This window comes from Eptatretus burgeri, chromosome 7 (genome assembly GCF_056783735.1).
Source record: "Eptatretus burgeri isolate ZD-2024b chromosome 7, Ebu_testis_v1, whole genome shotgun sequence".
In the NCBI taxonomy this organism is placed as follows: Eukaryota; Metazoa; Chordata; class Myxini; order Myxiniformes; family Myxinidae; genus Eptatretus; species Eptatretus burgeri.
Window position 1 is genome coordinate 88,338,769 of NC_140967.1, and position 12,500 is coordinate 88,351,268.

The 12,500-nt window shown below is 50.1% G+C and overlaps 1 protein-coding gene across 3 annotated transcripts in view; it reads left to right on the forward strand.

The window, feature by feature from the left end:
• LOC147023733 (pleckstrin-like) overlaps positions 1–12,500 on the forward strand; it is a 66,356-nt gene that overhangs the window by 39,319 nt on the left and 14,537 nt on the right. For all 3 annotated transcript variants that reach the window (XM_085889498.1, XM_085889499.1, XM_085889500.1), the window contains one exon: positions 11,577–11,668. In XM_085889498.1, coding sequence (XP_085745624.1) covers positions 11,577–11,668 — 92 coding nt within the window. The remainder of the gene's footprint in view (positions 1–11,576; positions 11,669–12,500) is intronic.

Below are 12,500 nucleotides of genomic sequence, written 5' to 3' on the forward strand. Positions count from 1 at the left end.
CCGTGTTGTAGCTGCCAACAGGGCAGTTCTTGCAGCTTGCAAACTGTTGCCTTGATCCTGACGCACATGGAAATGAACAGGGGGGGGGGGGGCAAAGCAAAAATTGAACGGGGCTGGTGAACGCGGGCAGTGGGCATGGCAAAGGCAGAGGCAGCAGGCAAACACAGCCCGCAGAAGAAGGCCGCTGCAGGCAAACACAGCCGGCAGATGAACTGGCCGGCACAGGCCTTGAAGAAAAACAGCCAGCAGATGAACTGGCCGGCACAGGCCTTGCAGTAACACAGCCAGCAGATGAAGCTGGCCAGCTTTTGCCGTTCCGTGGAGGTTGGTGGAGGGAGTGCGGTGGTGCTGGCCACTTGGAAGGCGGGCTCGGACCTACCTACCTGTCTCCCTCCCACCTATCGCCTTTGCCTGTCACTGTACATACCCACTCCCTTAATTTGTCAAACCCCAATTTAGCCCCAACTTATTTTTTTATTATTATTATTTTTTTTCTTTAACTTCCCCACTATAAATCGTCCCCTAACCCCCTTTATCGTCTTTGTTCGGCTAACCTATCCTGTCACCTAGCCTACTCCCAACCCCTATGTTCCCTTCCCGGAGGGGAATAAGGGAGAGCTAACGTCCTGTGTCAAGGCCCAACGAAGCCTCAGAATGGCCTCCCCAGAGTTCGGCGATCTATAACCAAAGTGGGTCCAGCGGCCCACAACGACAGTGAGGGGATGGATGGTGCGGAGGGGTAAATCTCCTAATCTACCCTATCCATTTAAGTGCTAAACTACCCCGGGGCTTTCAACAAGCGCCTCTCGCTTAAACTATTGGTTCTAACAACCCAGATTCCCGTCGCCTGTGTTGGTGTCCTCACAATTTCGGGCCTCGCCCCCCAATTTTCTCTCCGTGCCCTCACACGGTCTCCTGGCTGGGACACGTGGCTCCCTTTGGCAGGCACGACCCTCTGCCGAATCTCCCGCTATGGCACCCCCGGGCACTACACTGCCTCCGAGCCTACCAGCTCCCTAACACCGGGGAGTGCCCCCCATGGCACCTCCCCTGAAACGCACACGTGGCAGGCCGGCCTCCCGGGCCCCTTTCCGAGGGTCACCCGTGCCCACAACACTGCCCACGCGGCTAATGGCGCCCCGGGCCCCCGCACCAAGCAGGCGCACCCGTGCCCACTACTCTATCCCGGCCCCCATGGGCCCATGGCCTACCGCGGCCGACTAGCCTGGTGCCCGGGGTACCCACTCAGCGATACTCACCTTTCGCAGCCACGCTCCCAAGCCCGTCAACAGGGCTCCTGCACCCCTCCAAATGGGTTTCGAGCCTACACTCCCACCAACAACAAAACGACCTCCATTTTTCAATTTGACTAACCCAGCTAACTCACTTTACTCTGACCCCGGGGTCCCTTGGGCGGGAGTCACTCCTCCCCCCAATCACTCATCGCACCATGCATTCCCCATTCGCTCCACTCACACAGACCCGCTGGCCTCACTCACTCACCAAGCACATGCTTCCACTTCACTCACCAACAACTCTTCAACACACTCACCACTGAACTCTGCCATCCTTCTAACTACATCCCCTAACTAACTCGTGCTCCCACGTCGTCCCTTAAACTACAGCACATTCCATTTAACACTACGTAGCTAAACTACGTCAACTCTACACATCCACAAGTCTGTCACTGTCTCCTAACTCAAAAATTCATTTTATTTCCCAACCTAAATCTGGCTACAATCCCTCTAACTAATCCATTCCACGGACTCCATGAGGACTTACCCCTGCCCCATGAAGTCGGTCTAACTAAGCTAACCCTTCCCCCTAACTAGTTTCCATCCTGTGCCCCGGTAAGGGGGTCTTTCACCCCTTGCCCAGGAATCCTGTGCACCCGAAAGTGAGGCTTGCCCTTTTTTTTTTTTTTTCATGCGCAGCACCTGCGCGGCAACTCGCGCTCGCGCACTTTGCACCTGCCCGTGACGTCATGCAGCTGCACGTGTACCTCGTCCCTCCTTGGACGGTACCGTCCGGCAGAGATACCCCTCCTGCCGGATTCCAACCCCACGTGCAGCCATGGCGTCACCGTGCGCATAAAAAAAAAACACAAGCCCCACGTCTCGAGGGGTTCCCCACGCGAACACATGTGCTTTGCCCGTTGGAGCTTAACACACACGATCGCGTGGAGAACCCGTCCGGTCCAAATCCGTTTACCTGCCTAAACTTTGTCCGTCCGCGGGATCGGCAAATCCACCGCTGGCGTTTCCGGACCGGGACTTCACTCTCGCAAGCGAGCACGTGGTGGTCTCGTGCGTTGCACAGCACGAACCGCGTGCTCACTGCTGGGTGAACCCGGCACGGTCCCCGAAACAACTACAGCCGCTACTCGGCTTTCTCTCCTCTGTCGCCGTCTCCGTCTCCATTCCACACACGCATACCTGCGTGTTACGACGCACACAGTCCACTCCATCACATTCACACCGGGAGATGCGGCTGCGTGCTCCCGCATGTCAACCGACATCTCCCTCTCATACCGCTCTCACACACACGGTCTCCCTTGCACACAGCGACCTTGCACACGGCCGTTCACTCACGCGTGCGGGGGCACTCACCCGCGGTGCCTCACTCGCACTCCGTCCCTCATCCACACACGCGGGGGCACACACCCGCGGTGCCTCACTCACACACACGGCGACACTCACACACGGTGCCTCATCCACACATGGCGTGCTGGGAAGCACGTACTCCGGCACCATCGCCACCACACCACTCACACACGGGGTCGCTTCCACACACGGGGACGCACTCACACCTTGCACCACACACACAGGGACAACCACACTGGGGATTCGTGTCCCCACAAGGGTCTCCGGGGCCTCTATACCCCCCAAGCTCTCCGTGCACCCGTTCACAGCACCCGTCCCCTCAACCTCGCAAAGCACGACCGAACTCACCTGGTCGTGACTCGCCTCAAGGGGGCATACTCCCTCCCCTCGTTCCTGGAGGAGGCCATCCAGGTGCTCGCACTGGGTCTCTACCCAGTCCGCCAGCTCACCCCCTTTATCCTCCACTACCTCCGTGTGTGTGTGTGCGTCACTTACCCCGTCTTCCTCGTGTCGTCTTTCCTCTATTTTTCTCCCGTGTCTCTGCCAACTCTTCACCCTTTACCTCTCTTGTCTCAACTATTATTTCCTTTGTCACGGCCTTCATGCCCGCCTGCAGGCATCGGCCCATGTTCTGCGTCTCACCCCGCAGCTTTTTCGTTTCTTCCTTCATTTGCTGTGTATTCGCATCGATCTTTTCGTTCATGCTTTTTATTTCGTTTATAAATTCAGTTGTGTTTGCATCCATCTTTTCGATCATTCCTTTTATTTCCTTTTTCACTTCGTTTGTCATTGCCGCCAGCATGGCGCATAGCTGGGCCATGTCGGGTGCGCTTGGGTGAGCCGTTTCGGCAGGGGTTGGGGAAGGGTCTTGGTGGAGAGGGGGGGGGGGAGGTGTCATACACCGCGGCCGCTGCCGCACCCACCTCGGGCCCTGGGTTCAGTTGGGCGAGTCCGTGTTCCTGCACAATCAACATTTCCTGCTCGGGGATTCCATCCTGGACCATGGATCCTACACATTCTACATCCATTTCTAATACCCCCAGCTCCCGCTCGCCTTGAGACGCCATCTTGCTTCTCGTGAAGGGTTAATTTGCTCGCTCGTAATTTGGAGGGAATCGGGGGTCGCTTCTCTCACCCCTGGACCGATTCCCGTGAATTTAGCCGGAGACAGGAGAGCCCGTTTTCCTGTTCTCCGATACCAGTGCCGCGAGGAGGGCGATGAATTTGTATCGCACGACCTGACACCAGTGTTGCGGTATTCGCGCCCGCCGGCGTGCGGACGGCCACGTAACTCGAATCGCGGCACGTCGCCCACCGGACGGACAATCCAGTCGTGACCCTCTCGGACTAACGCCGGGAACCAGTCACGGGTGGACCTTTCGGTCTCACCGCGATCGAGCCAATCAGCCCCCGCGTGGGATAGGGTTGCTCGCCAAATTCGACCTACCTAAGTACCCACGCGGAGGGTAGACCGGGCGATCGCACCTCGCCGCAGGTCGACTTCGGACACGGGCCACTTAAGCGACCCGTTCCGTACTATCAGAATAACCGAGCGGTGTTATCGTCGACCTCGACGGTTCGATTAATTATCGGGCGTATTCAGCCCACTACCAACCCTTTACGTGAAGCAAGATGAGGGTTCAATGGGAGAAATGACGAAGCGAAGCGGGAAACAGTTCAACACAAAAGCACATTTATTCGCGGCACACGGGAAGCACACATATACAATTCCACCAAATCCACACAGAAAAGACACAATGCAATTTACACAAAAAGCAAATGTAAAAGCGAAAACACAATGCAGAGCTAATACCGACTACCGAGCACACGGCAACACTTATACAATTCTACCTCACAGACGGCGCCGACAACACATACCCAAAACCAAGGAAAGAATACCCTCAAGGATGAGGCGGGCCTGAGGCCGAGACCGGGTCGCGCCTACCCGTCTGGTGATGAGACGCGGAGCGGCGATGGCGCCCCAACCCCGTGGGCCTCGTGGGCAGTGTCTGGTAGGGGGTGGGAAAGGGGCCCCCTTGGTCACACTATCTCAGCGCGGGGGGAAACAGGAGGGGGTTGCTGATGCTCGGGGTATAGAGGATCTTTATTATCCCTGGTGTGCGTCTCCACCTCGGCCAGGTCGCGCTGTCGGCCTCCCTCGGGTGCAGCTCCCTGCACGACGCGAGCACCCCCTCGTCTGGTGTCGCCGCCTTTCCACAGCTCGTCCCCTCCGTTCCGACTCCAACGCACACGACGAGCAGCTCCACCGCCCGCGAAGTCTTGACCCTCTGCTTCCGACTCTCCTACTCTCCGCCTCTGGACTCTCGGACTCTCCACTCTCCGACTCTCGTGACTGACGAACATGGTCCTTTTATCCCCCCGTAGCTTCGCCTTTGACCCCCTCCCTTTGACCTTTCACCTCGCTCCCCATTGGCCCGAGAAAAAGTGGGCGTGAAGGCTTTTTGATCCACAAATTTGCATATATCGATCGTCCTGGAGGCGGGGCCAAATCGCCCCTCGCTCACCGATTGGACGGCAAAAAGTGGGCGTGTGTCGTTTTTGATCCGTTTTTGAAGCACAAAATCCGTGATTTTGTACACGCTGTTCGACGCGCGCCCTGCACGAGTCCAACACCGGTACCCACAGGCGGCGCAAGAACGGTGGCGATGCGACGGCTGCGAGGTGTGACGTGAAGGTCGTGGCGGTTGTGGTGAAGCGGCGTTGTGGTTGGTGGTAATCATGGCGGTTGGTCCAAAATAAAGATAGTAAAAGAAAAACGGCTATCCTGAAGAGTCGCAGCACGCATAAATGACATGTATTCCCACTAGACAACGGGTTTGGGCCTAACTACACATGCACTTACCGAGATATCTCACCTAAGGGACCTGAATGGTGGTTTGCGAATTTGGTAACCACAACAATATGTATGTATGTATGTATATATATATATATATATATATATATATATATATATATATATATATATATATATATATATATATATATATATATATATGTGTATGTATATATATGTATGTATATATGTATGTATATATATGTATATGTATATATGTATGTATATATGTATGTATGTATATGTATATATGTATGTATGTATGTATATATGTATGTATATATATGTATATGTATATGTATGTATATATATATATATATATATATATATATATATATATATATATATGTATATGTATATATACGAGCCAAAACATTATGACCACTGACAGGTGAAGCGAATAACATTGATTATTATCTTATTACAATGGCACCTGTCAAGGGGTGGGATATATTAGGCAGCAAGTGAACAGTCAGTTCTTGAAGTTGATGTGTTGGATGCAGGAGAAATGGGCAGGAGTAAAGACCTGAGTGACTTTGAGAAGGACCAAATTGGTATGGCCATACGACTGGGTTAGAGCATCTCTGAAACGGCAAGACTTGTGGGGTGCTCCCGGTCAGCAGTGGTGAGTACCTACCAACAGTTGTCCGAGGAGGGACAAACCACAAACCGGCGACAGGGTGTTGGGCGCCCAAGGTTCATCGATGTGCGAAGGCAACGAAGGCTATCCCGTCAAGTCTGAACCGACAGAAGGTCTACTGTGGCACAAGTCACAGAAAATTTTAATGGTGGTCACGGGAGGAATGTGTCACAATCCACAGTGCATTGCACCCTGCTGTGTATGGGGCTGTGTCGCCTCAGACCGGTCAGTGCCGATGATGACCCCTGTCCATCGTCGAAAGCACCTACAACGGGCACGTGAGCGTCGGAACTGGACCTTGGAGCGGTGGAAGAAGGTCGCCTGGTCCGATGAGTCCCGTTTTATTTTAGATCACGTGGATGGCCGTGTACATTTGCACCGTTTTCCTGGGGAAGTGATGATACCATGAGGCACTGTGGGAAGACGACAACAAGATGGAGGGAGTGTGATGCTCTGGGCATTGTTCTGCTGGGAAACCCTGGGTCTGGCCATTCATGTGGATGTCAATTTGACACGTGTCACCTACCTAAACATCGTTGCAGACCAGGTACACCCCTTCATGGCAATGGTATTCCCTGATGGCAGTGGCCTCTTTCAGCAGGATAATGCACCCTGCCACACTGCACACATTGTTCAGGAATGGTTTGAGAAACATGATGAAGTGTTCACGGTGTTGCCCTCGCCTCCAAATTCTCCAGATCTCAATCCGATTGAGCATCTGTGGGATGTGCTGGACTGACAAGTCCGATCCACGGTGGCTCCACCTCACAACTTACAGGACTTGAAGGATCTGCTGCTCATGTTTTGGTGCCAGACACAAGACACCTTCAGGGGTGTTGAAGAGTCCATGCCTCGGTAGGTTGGTGCTGTTTTGGCAGCACATGGAGGACCAACAGCATATTAGGCAGGTGATCATCATGTTTTGGCTCATTGGTGTATATTTACACGTACACGCGTACGTGCACGTGCATGCACACGCACACGCACAAATATCAGATGCACCTCCTGACTGTTATGATGAGCATCGCCGCAAATTATGTCTCACACGGTAAAACCGCATAAGCCGCACAGAACAACCTTCCGTCTGCCACCCAGACAATTGTTCCTGCTAATGCAAACCAAATCAAAATCGAAACATGAGGAGTGTGACAAGCACTCCGCTGATCCCTGTTGGACAACAGTCCACACCATATATATTGTTGCGGTTCTCGGAGCCACATGCATACAACAGATAGGTGTCCCAAGACAGTTATTCCATTATTATACGTGTAGATAGTCCCCTTCAATTTGTTTAGCGGGACAACAAGGGAGTGCGTTGTGATGATTTAATAGCAAGGGTTGCTTAAATCATGTTTTCCTTCATTTCATCCCTACTCTTCTTCTTTTCTGATTATTCCTGAGGTAAATCAGCCACGTGCACCTTCGCTGTAAGGTGGGGCCTCGTGGAGATCAGCGCGTGCGGCGCCGTGGTGAGGGACCTGCTGCACAGAGATCCTCGTTCCCAGGCGAGCCCTAAACCCGGCATGTGCGGCGAGTCGTGTGTGCTTGGCAGTGCGGGATTATGGACTCGAGCTTCCAATGGTCTGGGGAGAATTGCCGGTTGCATTAAAATGGCATGCGAATAAATACCTCTTAAGAGGCTGCACGAATGGTGTTTTTCACGGCATGGGAAATACGACCAGCACGATGCCCACACTGCACAAAACGCGTACGGGGCCGATAAAGACGACTCCACGCCATGTTGGGCGGGATACGAGTGTGCGGAGTAGAAACGGCTTGTTCCTTTTCAACCTCAATGTCCGACACATATTGGTGTTCACCCTGCGCACACGCTAGCGGAGTCGGGCGAACGCGAGCGCTGACCACGTGCATAATGGCCAAACCGCACGCACTGTATGGAATGTGCTCGAAAGCAGACACGTACGCCGCTCATGAGACGTGCACGCATTTATCCATGATGATGTATCTTTGGTCCTCACTGGCAGCAGTGGATTCTCCACGGATGGTGAACGTCTTCTCGTCTCTATGGCCAGCAAAGCTGCGATCGAGCCGGGGAATGTACAGTGCGGGCCACGTTGGCATGCACGGAGCGAGCGCGTTGATCGACGCTGGTCGAACGCCCGATCGGGCATGCGGGATCCTCGACCGGTCGCCCGGGCGTGGTCTGGGGGTTTTGCAGGACGATTCGCGTGCCAATTTCTGTGTGGGCGATTCGTGTCATGTGGGGTCGGAGCGAAATATGTTCGCTGTCTGGGATGGCCTTGCCGGAAACAAAATGAGGCGGTTTCCGGCCCAAGCTGGCGGGCCACGTGAGGGGTCGGGGCCAATTGGAGCACCCGATTCAGGTGATGACGTTACGATTCGGGCTGGCCCCTCCCCCTGAGCTGCAAATCCTATAAAGGTCGGAGAAGTCCCTCCGTCTCTCTCTTGCTTTTTGAGTTTCTCCACCTCTCTCTCGCCTCTCCTCGTCGACACTGCTATGACCCGTCTCCTGCTGCCCAGACTCCGCCTCCTCATCTCAGCCCACACGACGTCGACTCCACCCGCCTACCTGGACCCGCCTACTACTCCGTCCTCGCACTCTGGACTCCGCCCCTTCTCGACTCAAGCTCCTCCTTTACGGTGCCCAATTCCTGTTTCTAAACTCCCTCTTCATCGGGTTTTCTATGTCTGTGTGTGTGTGCGTATGTGTGTGTCCTGACGCCTGTCTGCCTAAATAAGACCGCAGAAGATCGTTCTTGTTATTCCCACGCTTTAGAAGAAAAGCGGGAATATTGTGATTGTCTCCGCCGTCCGTCTGTCCGTCCGTCCGTCCGTCCGTCCGTACGTCGGTACGTCCGTCTGTCTTACCCTGTAACTCCTCCTACACCGTTTGAAATAGGAACTTGAAACTTTGGGACATAGTAGATATATGTATGGGGAAGTGCACAACACTTTCGGATTTTTGATATGACCCCTAGGGGCCGGGCCAGAGGAATTGGGGTTATGGGGGTCGATTAAAAAAAAAAATTGTCTTCTAGCTTTTTAAATCAAACATATTCATGAATTATACATTTAACAACATATTTTTTTAAACACATGATGATCAGAGGGTGCTTGGGGGGTAGGGGGTGCTTAGCGGATAGGGGGTCAAAATAACTCCTCCTACACCATTTGAGATAGGAACTTGAGACTTTGGGACAGAGTAGATATATGTATGGGGAAGTGCACAACACTTTCGGATTTTTGATATGACCCCTAGGGGCCGGGCCAGAGGAATTGGGGTTATGGGGGTCGATTAAAAAAAAAAATTGTCTTCTAGCTTTTTAAATCAAACATATTCATGAATTATACATTTAACAACATATTTTTTAAACACATGATGATCAGAGGGTGCTTGGGGGGTAGGGGGTGCTTAGCGGATAGGGGGTCAAAATAACTCCTCCTACACCATTTGAGATAGGAACTTGAGACTTTGGGACAGAGTAGATATATAATATGTATGGGGAAGTGCACAACACTGTCGGATTTTTGATATGACCCCTCGGGGCCGGGCCAGAGGGGGTGGGGTCATGGGGGCTGATTTGTTTTAAGTGTATTTACCATTGTACATGGTAAATTATTTTATAAAGAACTTACTTATGTGGCCCCCATGAGTGACAAACAGTCACAGGTTTTACTGTATTTTTCTAATTGATTATGAATAATTATAATTAATATTAGACACAGTTCATTCCGATGATTAAATTGATGCACAGTTCTATATTGCTGGACAGTGTTAAATTAATGTTTCATGAAATGTTGACATGCTTGCAATGATTTCTGATTTAGTAAACATCGTAAGTCTTTGGTCATAAAGCACATCAAATAGAAAAGAATAGTCAATCCATTTTGCAAGATAAAATTTCACCTCGCATTAATGGGACAAAGCAGTGCGCGCGGGAATATGTGATGGTGTGCCATCGACAACGTAGTTCTAGTTATTATTTTCGCGTTAAGTCTGCTCTGTGTCCCCTTTTGTAAGTTGATTGCAAATAAATCATTATTAGGAAGGTTCCATGCTCGTTATTGTCGTTTCTTCCATTGATCCAGTATGGTCCGAATCCTAGCTTAGCCAGGACCTTATTCCCAACGATCCATTCCTTTTAGCCGGTATGTCCTTGGCAGTGTCGCTCGGCTGCATCCGATCCGGTAAAGTGATCCAGTTCGGACAAGGCATACCGAGGGCGTGTTCCCCAGTAATTAAACCATGTAATTAATTAGGTAACCCGATTAACCCATAGATGGGAGGACCCGAGGTCACACGGTTGATTTATTGGCGTCCATGGTCGGTTAAGCGACGTGCCGCGTCACGAAATTATCTGTGTGTGATGGCCTACAATTCCAGGGAGTCTGGTGGGAACCAACATAGCTTCCCCCACCTCGTGTTCTTCTCACCCGACCCCCTGGCCCGCAACAATATACATATATATATATATGTATATATATATATATATATATATATATATATATATACATATATATATATATGTATATATATGCTGTATATACTAGCGAGGTGCCCGTGCTATGCACGGGAGGGAGCTAGATGGCCAGTTATTGAAGGACTTGGGTAAAATTCCTACTGCAGCTGACCCCAACAGAAGTCAGGTGGGTAATATTTCAATGATGTCACAATGCCAATTCCGTGAATGTGATCGGTTGAAACCTCACGAAATTTCCTGATTCTCCTTTAAACTCAATCTCTATAATTTCATTACAAACAGCATCATTCCAATCACAAATTAATACAACACCATTGATGTATCAAAATACAAACACGTGTGAGGTGAATGAATATAGATTCCGTTCTCACGTGACACCCCATACTGATGAATCTGCTGGCGAGAAGGGGCAGATACAAAACACTTCGTACGTATCAAAAATTAAAATTATAATTGTACATGGAGGTATTTATGGAACCTCCCATCCACCTTTATATTGGATAAAAGAGGGGTTGTTCAGGTGGAAACTCAAAATCACAATTGTGTTGAGATGTTATCAAACTAACGAATGTTTCTATCGAACCCGTGAATGTATTTACTTCCAGATCGTGAGCAGCTTTGTAGGGATCGAAAGTTTAAATCATAATTGCATTGAGGTATTTATGAAACCTGAGGACATCTGCTGGGACCCCAAAAGGTTCCACAAAAGGTTTGATGGGGCAAGCCCCAAAACTGAGGGAGTAGTTCAGGGATGGATGGGCAGACACTCCTGCTTTATAATATAGATATACTGTGTGTATGTGTGTATGTATATGTATATATATATATATATATATATATATATATATATATATATATATATATATATATATATATATATATATATATAATCAATGGAATACATTTCAATATGATACAAAATATGAAACATTTGGAACACACTGAAAAAGTGTGCATGAAGAAAGCTTCACCAAACTTGACTGATGTTTCATAAATTTCCATTCTTTCCTGTACAGAAAGATGTTGTTGCAGCTGAAGGATCCAAACATCGGTATCAAACAGGAAAATTTCCCCATGAAAAGCAAGATGTACAAGGACTGCTTTTCAGGTTTGTTCTGTGCCATTCTACTTCTGGATGTTACTCCCTTCTTCTTCATTTTCTTCTTCTTCTCTTCTTCTCCTTTGTTAAACCCCCAATTATTTTCACCTGCTGTGGTCGGAAGGGGAAAACGTTTCTGCCAAAGTACTTCTCCAACCCGCTGAGCAGGCCCGACGTTTGATTGGCAGAATTTTTTTTTTTTTTGTTCATGGTGGTGCCAGTGATAGCTCACTTTCTTTTTGCGAAGGACACCGTGGGATCTTTCATGTCCACCATCTAATGCCGGCGGACAGGAAGTCCGTTTGATGTCCATCCGAGGGACAGCACACACATTGAAGAATCACCCTTCCTGCGAAACACTGGGATGACGGTTTATAACTGGGGCGGGATTCAAACCCAGGTTCGACAGCTTAGAGGCGAGTGTGCATACATCAAGGCCATCCTGCCAGGCCATCCTTGAGCTCGAACTTTGATAAACATTCCATTGAGTAGAGAAAATGCTTTGCAGCATCCCAATGCAAAAGAGGAAATGCGGTTGAGGTTTACTCTGTGGAGAACTTGGAAAACACTGTGGTTGCCCACAGGATTTTGCTGACTGGTTTGGGGATGTGGTTTTTAAGGTTTCTCTTAAGGTCATTCCTGCATCAGTAATGGAGGATTTTAAAATATTCATGTAAACCCTTCGTTCAAATGCATTTCTTTGTTACCTGCCGATCTCACAGCCTATCTCACAATGTAACAAGAATCAAACCTGGGAGCAAGCACTTCATATGTTGGCAACAATGGCACAGTCTTTGATAGGCCCAAATGCCTCCTATGTTGAAGTTCCTTGCAAGTAAAC